The sequence below is a fragment of the Rhinolophus hipposideros genome (assembly GCF_964194185.1).
Source record: "Rhinolophus hipposideros genome assembly, chromosome: 20".
NCBI classification, from domain to species: Eukaryota; Metazoa; Chordata; class Mammalia; order Chiroptera; family Rhinolophidae; genus Rhinolophus; species Rhinolophus hipposideros.
The window spans coordinates 17683401-17705019 of NC_138066.1; the positions used below are offsets into that span (position 1 = coordinate 17683401).

A 21619-nucleotide genomic window follows, 5' to 3' on the forward strand; every position below is an offset into this window, starting at 1 on the left:
GACCTCTCACTATTAAGGAGTTCTGCTAATACATACCTCTATTAGAGGTAGGGAAATGCACGTGTGGATTTTGCTATTTGTGAGTCACTCTAACAAAAAACAATGGGGTGGGGTTGGTACTGGAGGAAAAGTAAAATGGAAATGGATGACCTGAGATTTTGAAGCTATTAACTATGTCCTGTAACCAATTCCCCTTCAGAGGAATAACTAAGGATTGACTAGTACAGTATTGTGGAAATACATTTGACCCCTTTCTGGCTTAGTAGTTTCACTTTTAAATGTTTCCACTTCCCTACTTTTGCTACGTCAGTCAAACAGCACATAAAAATGTTAATTGTGTAAAAACAGTCTTCTTAAAAGCCCTACTTCATTCTCATACAAATAGAAGCTAACCCGTCTTTCAAAATTTCTTCTGATACACACTTCCTTCAATAATGGAACAATCTGAAAAGAAATTGCCTCCTCTATTCTTGTTTCTAGTCACACTGTAATTCCAATTTCAGTGTTTCCAAATATATGAAAAATATCATAAAAAATCCACGAGCCAATACTACAAATTAGTTACTATGGTCATGATTAGTGATATTGCTAGAGAAAACTGGGTTCTTTAATTTTTGGTCAAGAAATGAAAATGAAATGAAAAACCTGCCTTGACATTCTGATTTTTTTCTTAGATATGTAAAAAAAACCAAAAAGCTACCTTTAGAACACAATTGCTGTTCACAAGGAGATTCCCTGGCTTAATGTCTCGATGTAAAATGCCAGCTGAATGGAGATATTTCAAACCTGAAATAACAAACAGATTTAATTGCAGATATGTAATTACTTTTACTCAATCAGTAATTTGGGGAAAACCAGAGAAACAATACAGGGTTTAAAATTGTTCCTTAAATAACTGCATAATAAACATCCTTAAAAGCTTGACTTAGTATAACTTTGCTACAGTAAAATAGTGTCATCAAAGGTTTATACAATCTAGGGATAATGTCTATAACTCAAAAGATTATTTAGGTTTAAGTACAGATAAGCTTTTCAGGCACTGGAGTTAAGGTTGACCATACGAATACCCTCGAATTACTCTTAAGTGAGGCTAGTGGAGCTTTGCTATCTATACTTTCAACCTGTGATCCTGAGCCTGTTCCAACAAAATAGTTCCCGTTAATCAACAGGGAATCTTTTTTCCGGGACAGGCATTCATTGATGCGACAGAATTCAGAAAGTTGCCCAGGTTTATTGCTAGTATTCTCCACAACTGAGAATCAACATAGTAATTACTTTCAAAATACTTTCGACATCTTAAAAGACTGGGGGTGGGAGCTTTAACACTGCTAGATAAACGTCACAGCTTCAAGGCTGTCTTTTAAATAAAATATAGCAATAAACCATATTTTTTACAAATGTACAAAAGATCTAATATCCAATATTTTCTCTCTACCCTCCACCCAATCACTAAATAAAACAATCTATGGAAGGTGAACTTTCTAGCTTTTATGTATACGTGTTTTAATCCTTTTGGCAGATGCTTTTCAATTTTTATAAAGAATGTCTTAATCCTATGAATCTTGGGGAGGGGAATATTTTTCTATGTCAGAAAGCTGTTTCGACTTTAAACAAGTCTTCATTTGTAACAGCAAAATTCTGAAGGACACAACCGATGTCCAGGAAGAACTCCAATGATGTCTGCCCAAATTGCTTCTCTATCAAGTCAGTACTCTTTAATGAGCCAGACTGGAGATTTAGCTGGCTGTTTCTAACCGTCTCATCCATGTTTTGGCTTTAAGAACCATTTTGTTTTTCTAGAGTTGGACTCAGGTATGCCAGCCAACACTCTAACCAGGCCCACCTACTGCTGGCTTGAAGGAAGGACGACATGCACAGGAAACACAGTTACTTTTCAACTTGGTGATCTCCTAAATCATCGCTGCTTGACAAACCATCTTGCTTATTTACCTCTGTAGATTAACCGACTCAACTACCTAATGAATTAGACAGGGCCTTCTATTTCATCACTGAAAATAAGAACCATGTGGCCAACCTCAAAAACCTCTAATTTAACATCAAGTACAGAGATTATTAAATATACCTTGGGCAAAAGAAAAAAAGTCTTTAGGGAAGAATAAATCCTTGCAAGGTTAGATTAGTTCAAAGTTCAAGTGAAAAGCAAAGCAAAACATTTCATTTATACAGCAACTGTACCTTTTTCTTCATCAAGAAAATCTTACCTCGCAAAATCTGATAAAGAAAAACTTTGACATGATCTGAGCTGAGTGGTTGAGGAGAGACGATAATTTTATGTAGGTCACTCTGCATCAATTCTGTGACAACATATCTTGAGGTATAAGGTTAAGGAGAGTTCGGAGAATTCAGCCCCTAATGCCCTCAAAGTAGGCACTAGGTATAAAGATTAACTTGCATTCTTAAGGCTGGAAAAAGCTTACGAAAAAAACCAAATTTCTAGACAGTGTAATAGAGGTGAGAAGCCAGCCCTCAGAAGATGAAATGCTGCCAAAATTAGAGCATATATTGTTTAAAAGTTAGCAGAGTAAACAACCAAGTGACTTTATACTCCGCGTTACAAAAGGGACAATAAGGGTAGTTTTAAATGAGTCAGGCCAGGAAGAGCGTAAAGACCAAACAGTCTCAGGGTTTATTCAGACACATTATTGGAGGGTCCTCTGAGGGTTGGTGGTCTCACCCTCGGCCACCATGGCACCTATGGAAAAGATGACAATTTACCTATCAACTGTGGCTCAATGTACTTTATAAAGTATGGTAGTCCTAAAAACATGTAAAATGGCTGGTTCAAATCCAAGTCTCTACAATCCTAATAATTCTTTTATTACTTAACTTTTTATGTATTTTGCCCTTACTAAACTTTGAGCTTCCTATGCTTTGTACTGTGTTATATTCTCAGGGTTTTGCTCAATCAACCAACACATGGCAGATGAACTCTTGCAGAGGTAATGTCTTTTGCTATATCTAGAATAGGACAGATTCAGGTCTTACCCTGCCCGCAGTCAAGAACTACTCACTAAGTTTGGGTGAATTCTATGATTTAAATACAGTCGCACACTGCTCAACAATGGAGATACTTTCTAAGAAATGCGTCATGAGGCGATTTCATTGTGTGAATATCAGAGGGCACTTACACAAACCGAGATGGTACAGCTTCCTAGACTTAGGCTATGACAGTGTGTATATATATCCTATTACTCCTAGGCTACCAACCTGTACAGCATGTTACTGTGTTAAATACTGTAGGAAACTAACACTATGGTAAGTATTTGTATACCTAAACATAGAAAACATACAGTAAAGATATGGTACATAAGATAAAGAATGGTACACTTGTATAGGGCACTTACCACGAATGGAGCTGGCAGGACTAGAAGTTGCTCTGGGTGAGTAAATGAGTGAGCAGTGAGTGAGTGTGAAGGCCTAGGACATCATTGTATATGAAGATTACATTAAATTTATAAAAAATAGTTTTTTCTTCAATAACAAATTAACCTTAGCTTACTGTTCTTTTACTTTATAAACTGAAGTTTTGAAAAAACTTTTCAACTCTTGTAATAACATTTAGCTTGAGATACAAATGCATTGTACAGCTGGACAAAAATGGTTTTTCTTTATATACTTGATAAGGTTTTTTCGTTTTTAAGATTTTTAATTTTTAAAAAACTTTTTTGTTAAAAACTAAGACATAGATACACACATTAGCTTACGTGCATAGGCTAATATGCCCATATAGGGTCAGGGTGAGGGTCATCAATATTTCTGTCTTCCACCTCCACATCTTATCCCACTAAAAGGTCTCCAGGAGCAATGACACAAATGGAGCTGCCATCTCTTAGGATAAAGGATCTGTCTGAGGCTCTTCTTGAGGAGGTTTCACGCTTTTCAGAAACATGTCTATGGTGGTTTGCTTAGTTGCTGTTTTTCATCACAGATTTGCTTGTAAGCAGGTAATGTGCCATGAACACTGCTCTTTACTACTGTATTTGTGCTGGCAAGTAATTTTCCTCCACGATCAGCTTATCTAGAGTTTCCAAAAATTCTTCAGCTGCCTTCACATCAGCACTTGCAGACTCACCAATGACTTTCACATTATGTAGTGAACAACAATTCTCTAATCATTTAAACTACCCAGAGCTAGCAGTAAATTCAACATTGTAGTCAGGTCCGGCCTTTTCTTTCAACATGGCAAACAAACTTTTTGCTCTGGCCACGATCGTCATGGTGGTTAGAGGGATATGCTCCTGTGTCTGGTTTTCAATCCAGCTCATCAGAACTTTCTCCACATCTGATATGGGACCTTCTCAAATTGTTAGTCTGGTTGCATTCAATGAAGCAGACCCTTTAACGGCTTCCATCACTTTGTTCTTGTTCTTCAAGATCGCAGCTATGACGGAATGGGACATGCCTGACTGGTGAGCAATAGTCATCACTGATTTTCCATCTTTACAATCCTTAATCACTTTTAATTTCGTTTCCAGGACAATCACTTGACATGGCCTCTCACTGGCAACTAGCAATGCATTTTGTACACTTAGGGGCCATGATGAATAAAACAACACAAGATTAAATCAAGCACAAGAGAAAATGATGCAACCAAAACCCACGGAAAACATGAGATGTATGAGGCTGCTACTGGCATAACACAGCATACTGTCTAAGAGCAATTTTTTTTTTTACCAAGTCGAAAGTACACTCTAAAAATATAGTAAATACATAAACCAGTGTCACAGTTGTTTATCATCATTATCAAGAGTTATGTGCTGTATGTAATTGTATTGTACTATGCTTTACCACGACTGGCAGGGCAGGTTGGATTACACCAGAATCACCACAAACACGTGAGTAATGTGTTGTGCTACACATTACGATGGTCACGATGTCACTAGACAATAGTTTTTCAGCTCCACTATAATCGTACAGGACGACTTGTCTTATATGTGGTCCACTGTTGACTGAACATGTTATGTGGCACCTGACTGAATTAACAGAAAATCCTATTGGTTCTTTCAAAATTTAGCCATAGAATTTGACGTCTCAGCATGTCAGCTGTTACCACACTGGCCCAAGACCCCTACATTTCTAAAATACAGCAGTCAGAATAAATTTTTTACTGTTATGTTATTTAGTCTATATATTGACAGTACTTTATTAATTAGAAAATATAATTTTTAAGGTTCTTATGCTCTTAGGGATGATTTTTTATCTAGGTTTTGTTAATCAAATTCTCTCCAAAGAAATACATTCTACTTCATAATGAAAGTTAGTGAGGAAATGAGATTTGGCATGTAGAATTTCTTCTTATAGGACAGTATAGAATGTTAGAGTCATTCTATAAAATGATACACGTCATCCAGGTTAGATTTAGTTTTTCTTCTTAACAGTTTCAAATTGTTTTCTTAAAAATTTTCAAACACACAGAAAACTTGAAAGAATTAAAGTGATCAAACACACACACACACACACACACACACACACACACCCCACGACCACTACCACCTCCACCACCAATATCACCACCACCTAGATTCTACACTTAATATTTTGCTGTATTTGTTTTAGCACACATTTATCCATGGCTCTTTCCATTCATCAATTCATCTTATTTTTTATATGCATTCCACAGAACAATCTTTTAGAATGGAAGTCAGATTACATCCTTCTGCAAAAACTTCCCATTTCATTTAGAGTAAAAGTCAAAGTCCTAAAAAATGTCTGTACAGGGCCGTAATTGATTGGGCCTTCTTCTCTGACCTCCTCTCCTATCACTCCCTTCCTTGCTATTCTTTGAACATGCTAGATACCCTCTGCCCTTAGGTCTTTGCTCTAGCTGTTTCCTGTGCCTGGATTGTGCTTCCCCAGACATCTACTTGGTTAATTCTTTCACTTCCTCTGTTTTTACTTGAATCTTATTTTTCAAATGAGGCCTACCATGACCACTCTAATACTGCGTCCGCACACCTTATCTAATTGCTACCCCCTTGCACAGCTCTACTTTTTCTTTTAATACTTATCCTACATAATTTACTTACTATGTTTATTGTTTGTCTCCCCAACCTGCTCCATGAGGGCAAAGATTTTTGTCTGTTTCATTCACAAGTTTATCTCAAATTCTCAGAAACAATGCGTGCTTATAGTAAGTCCCTGTAAATATCTGTTGAATGAACTATTATTGAGCACCACTTAGTAGAGTGGTACTAGCCACTCTACTAAGTATTTAAAATACATCATCTCATCTAATTTTCATGACAATCCTACAAGATAGAAGTTCAATCTTCAATTACAATTGAGGAAATTTAGGCTAACAGAAGTCAAGTAACATGCCTAAGATTACATAGTAGTGAAATTTAGATTTGACTATGTTTAAAATTGTTTCAATGACCCCACACAATTTCAGATTTTATATTGTTATATATTTTAAAAACTGTAATAAAATATACTACATGTTCACTGTATTCTTTATAGAATTTCAGCTAATAAATGCAGAAGCTGTGATAGGTTAGGGGGAAAAATCGCTGTTTTGCAACCTCTATTATCAAGCATATAGGCACCAATTATCATGGCTGCTAAAACCACTTGAAAGGGATGAGATTGACATCACCTCAACCCACCACTTAATCTTAATAGCACTTAATGTGGGACAAGATATTATGTCCCTATGATATGCACACCACTGCATAGAAAGTACTCATGCCTAAAAGAACCTAAATATAATCAATCCTCTAGTTCTAATGACCAGTTTACCAGAAATATGAGAAATAAAAATCCAAATTCACCATGAAGAAGCAATCCGCCAAAGACACAATGTTGATCATTCTTGGAAAAAATGTAACAAATCAATGGGGATAAAAACGTGTCTGAGGGGAAGGGAAGGTAGAAATGAATGTTTTTAAGGTCCTTATCAGTTAGAAATGCATATTTAAGTATTTATAGGTAAAATAATGTGATATTTGGAATCTACTTTAAAATACTCTAGCCCTCCTTCCCCTCCCTTCTCAAAAAAAAAGGATAGAGAAAATGAGATTGGCAAAATGATTAATAATTGTTGAAGCTGGGTATCAGGTATATGGTAGTTATTATACTATTGTCTCTACTCTTGTGTATTTTTGAAAATTTCCAAAATAGTTTCAAAAATATCCTTCATGGTAGAAAACTAGAGAAATGCAAAGAAGCCAAAGAATATAAACACTATCCAGAATCCTACTTCTTTGAATTAACCTATATATGTATAATGTCTGCATGAAAATGTTGTGTGCATATATATGTATATTTAAAATTGGAATTATAATATACGTATGGCTTTGCTGCCTGTTCTCTTAACTTAAAATACAAGCAGTATACCATTATTAAATATTCTAATAGAGCAAAATTTTTATGACTGTATAGTGTTCTAATGTATGGATATTACAATTCATTTAACCAATCTGTCATTGTTGAAAATCCAAGTTATTTTAATTTAAAAAAACTATTTTGAATAACCCTGAGATAAACATATACTGTGTTTCCCTGAAAGTAAGTCCGGGTCTTATATTAAGGTTTGCTCCAAAAGACGCATTAGGACTTATGTTCAGGAGATGGCATCCTGATAAATCAAGGTAGGGCTTATTTTCTGGTTAGGTCTTATTTTGGGGGATACATGGTGGTTGTGTGTGTGTGTGTGTGTGGCTTCATGTGAATCTGTTTATTTTCCTAACAATATATTCCTTGAAGTGGAATTATGGTGTCAAAGTAGATCATATATCACACACACACACACACACACACACATTCACACACACTGGGGGTGCCAAAATATGTACACATATAAAAGATATCTATGTATTACTTTTCAAAATTGAATTATGGTAGCAATGTGTAGTATGACATTCGCTCAAAAGATGGTGTTCATCAAACGGATGCTAGCGTCATTCATTGTATTATGACTTTAATACACTTTTTTGGCACCATGTGTATGTGTATACACACACACATACACACATTTTAAGAAAGGAAAACACTGTATTAAAATTGTAATGGTCAATATATACCAGTAACAAAAGATGAACACAAGTCACATTGACTTCTGCAATTACAAGAGATGCTCAAAGTGGTTACCATCAGCGTCCAGACACTTCTGATTACAGTGAACTACTGCTTCAGCAATGTTGACCAAAGTGTCCACTTGTATACAGTTTTTTGGCACAAAAAATGTATACACATTTTAAGAAAGGAAAAAACTGAATTAATACATATCGATAAGAAAAGATGAATACAAGTCACGTTTGACTTTTGTAATTACAAGAGGTGCTCAAAGTGGTTACCATCAGCATCCAGACACTTCTGATTATGGTGAACTACCTGCCTTAACAATGTTGACCAAAGGTTAGCATCTCCTAAAATGTGCATACATTTTTTTTGGCACCCCCAGTATGTGTGTATATATATATATATATCCCCCCAGTATGTGTGTGTATATACACACACACACACACACACACACACACACATATATATATCCCCCCAGTATGTGTGTATACACACACACACACACACACATACACTATATTCACTTAAAACATCTTGTGAACATCTTTCCACGGTATATAATTCTTATCATTTTAAATGCTTATGTAATTTTACATAATATTAAGGCTTAAGCAATCCCCTACCACTGGACGCTTAGGTTATTACTGTTTGACAGTAACGTAGCTCTGTGGGAGGACTTAGAGCTTTATAGTTCTGTTTCATGAGGGATCCTCAATTATGTATAGATCCTCTCTCTTGGATTAATCCATTTCTCCAGAGGACAGCCCTCCAAACTTCTGTTTTAGAAGGCACAGGCCAGGTATGAGTGGGAGAAGGAACCAAAGACACCGTAGCTCAGTTCATGCTGTCTCCAGAGAAGAAAGCTTTAGTCTTCTGCAGGACAGAAGCTCTGAACATATTATTTCTTACACAGGCTTGCAACCAATCCTATGTTTAGGCCTACCTGCATCCCTACTTTTTGAGATACTTGATGTCTCTAACTCCTGAGCTGTTCTGATGTTCTGTAGCAAGAACCAACCTGTTTCTGGGTTCTCACTACTGCCAGCATAGGTTTCTGCCTCTTTTAGTTTTTAACCCTTTACTGACATTTTAGGGGCACTGCAGGAAGGACTGGAAGATTTGTGTTCTATCAACTGTGTTTTCATGTTGAAAACTGTTTATATGTTTATTGGCTACATATATGTGAGAGAATGAGAGAGAGAAAAAGAGAGTAAGAGACAGACAGAGAGAGAGATAAAGAGAGAGAAAGAGAGAGAGAATTGTTCTTGTCCTTTGCTCAATTTTCTATTGGGGTGACAACTTTTACTTGTAAGAGTGCTTTACATATTAACCCTTAATATCCTTATAAGATTAAGATAACTTAATCTTCAAATTATCAAGTTGAATTCATAGTGTTGATACTTGAAAAACTTTGTTTTGATTTCTAAAAGGAACAAACTGAGACAAAAGCCCCCAAAACAAAGAATAAGTATGAAATATCATATGCTTTCTTCTAATAGTGACAACATTTTCAAAGAAAGGGAAAAAGGAAAACACTGGCTGGCATGGGACCTGTTCTAACCAGGTATTTTATAAACAATTACTCATTTCAGGAAAGAAAGTTCTTATATTTAGCATTATGAAACACATGATTTCCAGATCAGAGTGTTGTTGACCCTAAACCAGCTGGATTTGAATTGACAATTCTGGACCATTGCTGACCCACAAAAAATAATTTCACATAGTTCAACCTAAAATAGAACAAAGTATTACCAGATATCAAAAAATTGAAAAGCAATGTGTTCCAAATGAATATAGAGCATGATTTCAAATGGTACGTCAATTCTTCTATACCAAGACCACATACATATGTGCTTCATTTCTCTCACAAAATAATTTATTTCTCAAAATAGAAACCACCAGACACTCCCTCTGCTAAACACAAATGACTAGATCACATCCCTGTCCTCAGGATCTGTGAACTTGAAAAACCTTTCATTCAACTTTGTGTTGTAATACTTAAGAAAGAAGAATTTAAGAGTGCTACTTTCAATCTCTGTTTCTTGAGATGACAGACTGGTTTAAAAAAGCATGGGGGTTGGTTAGTAAACTTAATGGAACCAGAAAGTCCAAGGCAAAACCACAAAGAGCCCCTGTCCACCTTTACCATTTTGTTTACCTTTGTACAGAGATGGTTTCTCCTCCTCCAGTATCTTTTAAACATAAAAGACTGAACAATTTTAAATGTATGATTTTTATAAAGTAATTAGAACGGCCAATCCATAGGTTTTGTCAAGCTTTAGTTTAGCAAAGTAAATTCTTCAGTTTTCACTCCACAAGTAAAGCATTTTTTTCTTCACAGAAAACAAGCTAACAACCAGGCCGACCTTTTACAAATTTACTTTTCTGGAAAATACAATTCCTGAATTCGAAGATTTAACAATATAGGTGCAGAAATTCAGAAGCAACACACACCACTTTATGAGAAGGTTTCTGCTTCGCTCTAGCACAAATCCTCTGAAGTCTCAATCCCCAGCATAATTTCTCCCAGATGTCTCAACTAGTTGCCATGCCAACTGAAGCAGCTTAAATTAAATGAGGGGCTGAAAAGGCACCTGCATCACTCCAGGTCTGTTGTGCATTAAATAAAGCTCTCTTGACAGGGACTCAGAGATGCCATTAATTTGAACAGCAGCTATCTGATTATTGTTTCTGAGTAATTTAATGAGGGTCTCCAAACAAGAGGAAAAACAGGGTGCTCTTTCCATCTCCCGGTTTTTCTAAATAGGACAACCCCTCCACAGCTGATGTACCCACTGGGTCAACGACTCTGCTATGGCCTTTTAAGTTACCATTGGGTAAAGGTAAAATATAGGACCAAAGTTAGGGTTTTCAGAATATTAACAGATCAACCATTTTGCCCTATTAAAACTTGTCATTAAAATCATGATCGTAAAAAACACACTGTGCATGGTATGCCAACCTCAGAGTGATTTGAACAGCCCTGCTATAAAATAAATTGCTGCTGATTGCAGCAATTAGTTAAGTAGCTCCATGAAATATGGATTTCAAAAAGTACTGATTTGCTTCAGAAAAAAGAATGATGCAAATTAACAATTATAAATGTATGGGGGGGGGGGTGGAGCACGGCAGCGCTGATTCCTCCCGGGCCTGAGAGAAACAACTGTTTGTGTTGTTTTAAAGAGTTAATTTTTTGGGGGGGAGGGGTAATATTGACGTTTTAGAAGCTTCTTTGTAACAGGGTGGAAACCAGTCCTTCTGCTGCTTTCTCAAATATTATTAATTACAGGGGACTATCACTTAATAGAAACACAAACTCAGGGCAGAGAAGTTCTTTTACCCAAGATCACATTCCCAGTGCGTAAAAAGACAGAACTACCTCAGGTTTCCTGACTCCTAGTCCAGAGCTCTCTATACCTCACCCAACTGCTTCTCATAGAAGCTTGCCTACTATTCCCCTTTCTTAACCAAATATCACAGTACTTTAAAATAAAGGAAAGCTGAATTACTTCTAATGATGTGCTATGAAGAGAAGAAAAAGAGAAAGGAAGCTCACTTTTTATTGAAGCTACCACGTGCCACTTCCCACGTCACCTCACTTATCCTCATAGTATCTAATGTGTAACTCCACTAGGCTGGGAGAGGTTAAGCTGCTGACACAGAGCTTGGGTGCAAACCTAGGTTTGTAAAGATTCTGAGGTCTGACCCTTTCCATGAAATTCATGTGACTGACATTACTTTCATGTTGCAAACATCAGGTTTCAAAAAAAATTTAGAAATTTAATACTTCATTGCACGATGCAGCTTTTAGAATCTCTCCCTTGCCATGTGTTTTCAAATGGGAAGCCATTCGCCATTTTTCAATATTCTGCTGTTCTAGGTACTGGAAATGCAGTGGTTTATAAGAGCGTCCCTGCCCTCACTGAGTTTATAGCCTAACAAGGGAGAAGAACAATTAAACAAGCAATTACAATACAGTCACTCAAAGATTACAACAATGTTATGGTTGTTAACCTCACAAAGCCCCTTGGACGCTGCTTTGGAATCGAATATGCCAGATTTGCCCTCAGAGAGCCAACAAAAATAAAAGCAACAAAAAACACAACCACGAGATATTCTTCTAACGAGATAAATCTCTAAGTTATTAGAATTGCTAAATTCTAGTAATTATAGAGATTTAAAGCTTTAAACATGTAAGAAACCATCAAGATTTCTTCAGCTCCTACTGAATTTCTAAATTACAGGCACATTCTAATTGGTAATTTACCTGTATCTGTAAAAACATATATACTTGCATTTGGTTTTCTAAAATGGTTCATCTTAAAAATTAAAAAAAAACAAAACAAAAAAACACACACATGAGAAATAATAAAAATAAAAGCAATTAACATTTACTGAGTTCTCACTATGGGCCAGGCACTTTCTAAGTACTTTATATGAATTACCTCAATGAATTCTCACAAGTGGAAGGTCATTCTAAAGGACTAATTGTTCTCTTTTTGAGTTTTAGTCTTTCCTCTTGGAAGGAACTGAATCCAAAGTAACTGCCCAAATCCACATAAAGCACTCTTCCTCATTTCTTCTATAACCTGAATTGTAGTCTTCATTCTGTCACTACCAGGCCACAACCTTAAATAAGAAATAATCCCACAGTTTGCAGAGGAATTATCTCAGTGTACTGAAAAGTATTTTTGAGGCTACTTTGTACCACTTTTAACATAGGTCCCCTCATTTAATCCTTGTAACAACCTGGGACTATTCCCACGTAACAGTTCTAGACTGGAGGTGAAGAAATGTCAGGTTGAAGGCCAAGTAATGATACTCCTCTTGTCAACAACTGAAAAATAATACAAAGGTTAAAAAAAACCATACGGGCAAGTTTTCTACCTCGTTCTCTCTGTTGCCTTCCACCTGCTGAACATTCACTTCCTTCAAGTTGTATTCCTTTCACCCTTTAGTCAAATTACAAAGCTAAAATTGACAAATAAACATTTTCCTGTATCTATGAATCATATATGCTTACTTGAATAGCTTCATATTCCCTATTATTATATTTTTAATAGATGAGGAGAACTTAAAAAATTACCACGTGTCTGTATAATAGGGACCCCCTGCTTTGTGTGCGGTAGGATGGAGGGTAGGACTAGTAGCCCTTGAAATTAAAAAAAAAAAGAAAGTCCGAACTAGAGATTGCTGGTAATATAGGACAGGTCTTTGGTGGAATGTCTAAGTTGAAAATATAAGTTTGGGAAATCATTACATATGGTAATAAACAATAATCTCTACTTTTTTTTATGAAATGAAATCTGCCACAGATGGGGTATTCATTTTGCTTGTGATTAGAATCGTTTTTCTTTGCACAAAGTTTTTCTTTTATTAAAAATATTTTTTTTATTTCTTTCCTTCTATTTTGAAAATCTGGATATTGAAATTATGGTAGCATGTCACCATTAATGGGGTATAAATTCAACTTTAATAATAGGACACTCTTCAGAATAAAGCACACCAGGATTCATTCTGTACAATAATGAACACGAGAGTTGTCAGTGCAGTCCCAAACATAACATGCAGGAGACCTGCCAGAGGAAGAAAATGTGTTCAGGTAGGACAGAGTTTGAAACATGAAAAAACAAGGAATCTTCTGAGGATCAAAGAAATAAGGTGGGAATATATTAGATATACTAGAAAGGCAGAGAAAAGAGAGGGCTGTTTAGAATTTTAAAGTTTTGTACAATTTTCTTTGATGCAAAAAGGATTATGGGCAAGAAGACTAGGAAACTCATCTAGAGCCTGGGAATGAACTACAACTCAATGGCAAGCCTTCCCTGGCCTCCTGCTCCAATTAACACAAATCTGTACTATGATCAATATTTGTTTAACCCACCTCGGAGATGCTGTGTCTATTTTAGGAAGTAATTTAAGAATGCATGAGAATCAGCCTCATGCCAGAAAGCCTGACTTTTCCAACTGTCAGAGGTAATTCTGCAGAAAAAGCTACACAATCACCACAGAAACAAACGCTGACACCCCATTCTGACCTTTAATTATGTGTAAGATGATTGAGTCCTTTTGTTTTTAGGAAGTCTCAGAGGCTGAAGGGCTGGTGCCAACAGCATCTTTGTTTGACCATCGTCATTAGCATTGATAAACACTGACTGGGCACCAAGACAGAGTAGAGAGCATGCGAATTCTCTCAGTGACAACACAGAGAAAAAATATAGATGGAAGCAAGGCAACATTCAAAAGGGTAGAAAAAGTCTGAGATTGTTACGTAAAAATCAAATACAGAAAACAAAAGCAAAAAGAGTTTAATGCAAAAGGCCATAGAAGCTTGACAGAAAAGAAAAACAGCTGGTATTTACTGAATTTTCTTTATGGTAGGCATCCAGCTTTAAACGTATTTAGCCTCATCTACTCCTAATTATTCTAAGAAGTAAGTCCTATTATGATTTCCATTGTAAACAAGCAAAGAGGTTTAGAGAGAGGTAAAGGAACCAGCCAAAGGTCCCAGAGTATTCAGCAGAGTTGACCTTAGATCCTAGCCTTTGTTCTTAACCTGTGCTCTTTCACAAGATGAACTAAACCTCAGAAAAAAGATGAATGAAATAATTCGACTTCAGAAGACAGAAGGCCAGGAAGCCAATTTTTAAAGTGAAGAGTTAAACAGATTTAGGCAGTGGGAGGCAGTGTAGTGGAGGCTTTGGAATCAAAGACCAGGTTAGAACCTCGACTCTGCCATTTACTAGCTTGGTAACATTAGCCAAGTTAATGCCAGGGTTTAGATGTTATATGTGAATCACATAAAAATGCCAGGCATGTGGTGAACAGGGATTATGTGGTACCGTGTTTCCCCGAAAATAAGAGCTAACTGGAAAATAAGCCCTAGCATGATTTTTTCAGGATGACATTCCCTGAACATAAACCCTCATGCGTCTTTTGGAGCAAAACTTAGTATCAGACCCGGTCTTATTTTCGGGGAAACACAGTATCTGCTATCATCATCATCATCATCATCGTTAAGGGAGGGAGGAAGAGTACTGAGTTTATTAAGTATCAAGATGCCAGGCACTGTCCCAAATTTCCCACCGACATTAATTCATTTATTCCTTACAATAGTCCTTCGAGGAAAACTATTATTTCTAATTATCACTGAGTAAACTGAGGCTCAGGGAAGAATATCAAACAACTTTTCCAAGGTCAAAAAGCTGGTGTGTGTGGAGGAGTGAGCAGGATTTGAACTTAGGACTGCTCGATATCCAAGACCATGCCTTTGCCAAAAGGACTGTGTTCTTATTCCTTCCCAACATTTCTCCCTCCCCCCAGGAAAAAGTCAAAAGAATATAACTAAAAAAGAAACACAGAACAGGCAAGCAATTTCAAAAGTTCTTTTAAGCTACTGACCTTAAAAGGAAAGAGCAGGCAATCTTAAAAGGACATCATTGCTGAGGAGGAAAATTCTATTCACTTATTAAGCGGTCTCATGCAGGTTTTTTGAGCACCAAATAGCAGTATGTCCATGATAGTCACACTCCTTCATATGAGGACAGAAACCTTTTCTCGGACCACGAAAAGTTTTCGACAGGGCATATGATTTTTGAGATAGACTTAGGTTGGTTTTGGACAGAATGGAAACTCAAGGGAGCCATTAAACGTACTAATCTCTGTGAAGTCTCTGAAAACTTCCACACAGGGAATACCTGATTTTGGTAACGGGCTTCTAGTAACCTGAAGTCATGAGCCCAGAGTGGCAAAAACGAGTTTTTAGATTGGTATCCCACAGCTGATTAGTATTCTACATTTATTTCCCAAACAACAAAAACACACGCACAAAAACTTTGTTTGGCTTATGCATAACATATTTTCTTTGGAAAAATGCCATTTTGACCTAATCCTATTTTCTACCATTTGGCTCTCTGGTATAAGTAGTACGTGAATAAATTGTACTTTGGCTGAAATACAGATTTGCGCTAGTGTGCTGTAGGTCTATTAAATTCCTGAAGTACTGCTCTCAAATAAACTGAGTTGGTAGCAGGAGATTCGGGTGGTCTATGAAGTGGCTAAAAGCCCCACTGCTTCCTCATATCCTCCAATTAAGGCAGGTCTAATATATTTAGTGGCTTCTGAAACCTCTGGGTTTCCATGTAACACATGCCGTCTGGTGTCTACTAACCTTAAAAAATAAAGTCAGAACAGTGAGATATAACAAAATGATCAAATAAATAGTCCTGTGAGCGTTCAGTCCTGTGAGCGTTCCTGAACTCTCACACCTGAATTAAATATGTCAAGAGGCTAACAATCGGAAGGTTAACCAGAAGGTTAAACAGTTCAGGAGAATAATGGAGTGATGAGGGCTTTCAGCAGCTCAAAGTAGGTGTGGCTTTGCTGTTATTCAATATTACCCTCTACTAATAGCTAGGGGGCCTGACAGCATTTCACTCTCACCAGCTGGGAACATTTTAGAGATGTATTTATTTTTGAGAGAGGTGAAAAAAACTAGATTCAAGCTTTAGATTTTTTGGCTTCATCTGGAACACAGGTGTTTCAAAGAGGTGGTGTGAATAAGTTGTTCCAGCTATGCAGTGACTCTCTTTAAAGCAGAGGGAAAAATACTCCAACTGTGAGTTGGAACTTTAAAACCATCTCAGGATTTGCTAATACACCAAAGCCTAGGTAATCTTTATGCAGCCATAAAGGGACTACTACTACTAGGGGATGTGATTACTATTACTGTGTTTCCCCGAAAATAAGACCTAGCCGGACCATAAGCTCTAAAGTGTCTTTTGCAGCAAAAATTAATATAAAACCTGGTATTATATTACATATTATCATATATCATATCATATCATATCATATCATACCCGGTCATATTTTAGTATAAGACTGGGTATAATATAATATATGTTAATACTTGCTCCAAAAGATGCATTAGCGCTGATGGTCCGGCTAGGTCTTATTTTCCGGGAAACATGATATCAGGTTCAACAACTTGACATCTAGAGTTCAGAACTACAGCAGGCTGGCCTGCTTGCTGATGTAAATTGAAGTCTGAGAACACATTTAAAGTTCTGTGTTCAATGAGTGACGGATGTATGAAAAACTATTAATAATGTGTTAAAAGCTTTCAGATAGCAACATAAAGATATTTAACTGGTTTAGCTGGATTGGGAGAAGAAAATGGAGAATCTGTTGTATCAAATTATTTCCCTACAGAATGAATATGGACAGAAAGCTTTGAAAACACAATTTAATCCCTCAACAGTCCTTACTGACTTCAGCTAATGAAAACTGATTCATTCTTTCTTCCATTTCATATTGGACGGAAACCAACACTAAGCCAGATTATGAAAAAGAAATCTTGCAGTATTAAATATTTATCAAGTAGGCACCATATGGGTCAACAATTCTACCATTATTTTGGTGTTTTTTTTTAAGAGTCTTCATATGAGTGTGATACATGTGGTAACAAATATGAGTCAGATAATTTCCCGAAAGGACAGAGTAAATTTTGGGGGGTTTAATAAATTGTAGTATGCAGATCCTCAAGTCTGGCTCCTCAAGCTATGGGTTCTCTTACATGTATATGAAAAGTTCAAGAATGGCAGATAAAACATGATTAAACTCACATACAGCACTAATTCTGAAACTCTACCATTCTTGTTTGAAAGAAAAAAATCTCACAACCATAAATATAAGACTTGATAGTATATCTTTCCTCACATTTTTTTTTTCCTTCTGAAATCTGGTCCACAGAGTAGGGAAATTTCAACCAAGATTGCAGATATGTAACTGCCCCTGAAATAAAAATGAGGGAATTAAATAGCATGCATAATGAAAATCTGGTTTATGGATATCGTTGATTTCAAACAATGCTTTCCACATGAAATACAGCAATGCATCACAGCAATGCTTTCTTCTCTTTTAACAAATGGACAGCTCTAAATCTCATCATCTTTTTTCTAACAAAAAGCATGGGTGCCTTTGCAACTAGAAAAAAAATCCGTGTGCGCTTCAGTTAGAATCGCTGACCTTTTCTGAAGCATGCCTATGCTTCTCTATAGAAATCAATAGACTAAAAGGTCACGTTGTTAAAATGTTTGACTACAACAATCTCTTTCCCAGGCAAAGGCAAATTCCTTTTCTTTTTAAGGTAAATAATCTGTCGTATAGAATGTTAAAATTTTAAAAATTAAAACTCCCTTTAATTTGCAATTTACAACTGACTACAAAAAAATCAATTCTACAACCAGAAAAAAACTGGAAAGCTGTCATTCTACATAGTCTGGCATAGCCCAGAAGGTTCTGTTGGCAGACTCCTTGGCACTAAGGCTATAAACACATATGAAATAAAACAGAAAGAACATTCTAGAGAAAATGACGTTATTTCAAACCTCAGCTCTCTTCTCCCCAAAGTGCTCTAGAGGAGGCAAAGGCCTTGTGTGTCTGTCAAATGTAGATGGTAAAGCCTGGTGACTACTGATGTCCCACCATCACAACCCTCTAGAGCAAACACCTATATACACAAACCTAAGGAATAGAAGCCAAATGAATGACTGGAATAGTCACTATTTTTTTCTGAATATCAAAATGAGACATTTGAACAAAGAGCCTCTACCTAGGCTAGAAACATTTTACTTAAGTTTAATTCATGAAGAGAAGGGGCAAATTCTTCAGTCGCCTCTTCATCCATTCAGAGGATAAAGGATACACACATCGGTCATATAAAATGCATCAGGCTTCTTTCTGCCAACATAACAAATCTTAACATTTCCTCCAAGAGACAATGAGCCCTCAAATTAGATCCACCCACCCTTTCTTAAGGGTGGAAACCTTACTTCTGTATCCAGACAACCTGGTTTCAAATGTCCTTCTGCCCAACAGAATTTGAGAGCAATTTACTCCAGACTGATCTATTGTAAAGCTGCAAGAATGATGTCATTAAAACCGAGAGTAGATTGCTATCAGTGGTATAAGCAACCACAAACAGCATTCTGAAGGGAGGACAAGCCTCTCAATGAGCCAAGTTATAGATGCTCCCTTACCTACCCAGAGCTACCCCTCACCAGTGAAATTCATTTTTGGGTGAAGATTTTAAAAGGCCAAGTTATTAAAATGAACAGTTATGAAGGGCCGAGAGGATTAAACATGTACAGAGAGTAAAATCTAGAAGAAAGAATCTAGGAGAGGTATATCAGAGAAGTCTGTTTCTGAGTACTTTCTATGACAGTTAAGAAGAGACAAAATAAAATGGTGGTCCATTTCATTTTATTTATTTATTTTTAAGGAGGGCGCAGCTCACAGTGACCCATGCGGAAATTGAACTGGCGACTTTGGTGTTATTAGCACCATGTTCTAACCAACTAAGCTAACTGGTCACCCCAACGATGGTCCGTTTTAAAGGGACCTGCCTCCTCTGTCAAGATATTGCATCTATTGTATGTCAACTATATCTCAATAAAGTTGGAAGAAAGGTAAGATCTGACATAGTCTTATCCATTTGTTCACAGTGCCCACTTTCTAACACATATGGAATTCGTCTCTGTTATACGCTGAGATGTACCACCTGTTGCACTACTATTTAATTGGAACAGCGATACAAAAAGGGTTACATAGACCCACCAACAGAAATCAGATACTGCCTAAAATTTTGCGGAAAATTAAAAACATGACTGGAAATATTGAAAATATATTTATATCCTTCTAATAAGCAAATGATCTTATATGGATTGATATAAAAAGGACTAGTGAAATGTCTTATTCTATGAAAATTATAAGTTCCAGACAAGTTTTCCAAAACTTTTTGGGGAGGGAAAGAATGAGGGCAGAGCAGTTTTTTTCCACTTAAGAAAATTTGGTTAATATCTCTATTTTAACCCTGATTACCCAGTATTATAATGATTTGAAAATTGTCGTTCGTCTCCACCGAACCATGGACTCCTAAGGATAACAGCAATGGCTATTATACTCTACACTACCTGCTGGAACATCTTGCCTGAGGGTAAAGTTCCAAAGTGAGGGCATAAAATGAACATTGAGGATAGCATAAACATCATTTGGGAAGATGCTATGTTGGAGACCAATGTATCACTCTCATTAAATTCAGCAGTACTGTGTTCTGTGGTATTGGAATAGACTGCTGTTTTCTTCGATCAAACCCCATATGAAACAACTGGCTTGTGTTAAGGTATGATGCTATATTAAAGTACCTCTCTCAACACTATGGGAAGTGTATGGGAGCTGAAATTACCAGATGGAACAGCACATTCTTCACTCCTATCTCTCAAGCTCACTCTGGAAAATAATCTAAATGAATGGAAGTTAGCATAAACTAATTCTCTCTCTTAATCATGTTAAAAAAAACACATGCGGCAATAGCTTCAGTTAAAATGCACGATTCTGACTCTACGATAAGTTAAAAACACTCATTGTTTAAAGAATGAATGAAGCAGAGATTTTGGGTGATGAGGCACAAGGCTCTGAGCCAAAGACACATATAGCCTTAAGCTTCTGACACCTCATTTTGAATCCTGCCCTTTTCACTGTTGATGTATCAGAATAAAATAAAATTGGAACTTTCTGCCTAAATATGACATATTTTGACTTTCTTATGGCTTAAACAGAAGATGAAGTACTGTGTTTCCCCGAAAATAAGACCTAGCCAGACTCTAATGTGTCAGCTCTAATGTGTCTTTTGGAACAAAAATTAATATAAGACCCAGTCTTATTAAGGCCGGTATAATATAATATAATATAATATAATATAATATAATATAATATAATAAACATATAATGTAACATAATACTAGGACTTATTTTAATATAAGACTGGGCATAATATAATACAATAAAATACAATACAATACCGGGTTTTATATTAATTTTTGCTCCAAAAGATGCATTAGAGCTGATTGTCCGGCTAGGTCTTATTTTCGGGGAAACAGGGTAGGTCTTGAGGTTTTTAAAGATCTGTAGATCACAGTTAATATGTTTGTCAAAAAGCATTTATGATGGATTTACACGAAGAGCATCAACCTGGCGATGGGGAACGTGGTCTCCACTTAAAAGAGCTGGTAAGTGGAGGAGTTAGCTGCTTCTTTCTCTCCTACCCTTTTTCCAGACTATGGTTGGTCCCACTATTGCTTAAAGAACTCTCTCCTTTAAAAACATACATACCCCAAACTAATTCCATAGTCTCTTACCCTTGTCTTTTCTAGCAGCCTTTACAACAATCCCCTTTACAACAATCTTAGCTAAATGACACAAATAACTGCTTCACATTCGCATATTCAAAGTCCCTCAGGTGGTAACTGATAATTTTCATGCTGATAATTAATCACTCCAGTGCTTTAGCCTAGTGGATCCCAACCTTGAGGGCACATTCAGATCACTGGGGTGGGGGTGGGGCATTGAAGGGAGGTCGTGGGAAATTAAATTCTGATTTAATTACAATTAAATCGGAATTTCTGGGCTGTAGGGTCCGGGCATCCTCATTTTAGAAAAAGCTCTCTGGGTGATTTTAAATTGCAGCCTGGGTAGAGACTCTCTGCCCCTTAGTTTCTTAACCAGCTGAACTCTAAGGACT

The 21619-nt window shown here is 36.6% G+C and overlaps 1 protein-coding gene across 1 annotated transcript in view; it reads right to left on the reverse strand.

Moving 5' to 3' along the window:
- The window catches only part of NLK (nemo like kinase), a 142771-nt gene that overhangs the window by 26981 nt on the left and 94171 nt on the right, over window positions 1-21619 (reverse strand). Inside the window, exons 4-5 of the mRNA XM_081028362.1 lie at window positions 2223-2329; window positions 701-786 (exon numbers count right to left, since the gene is read on the reverse strand). Coding sequence (XP_080884488.1) covers window positions 701-786; window positions 2223-2329 — 193 coding nt within the window. The remainder of the gene's footprint in view (window positions 1-700; window positions 787-2222; window positions 2330-21619) is intronic.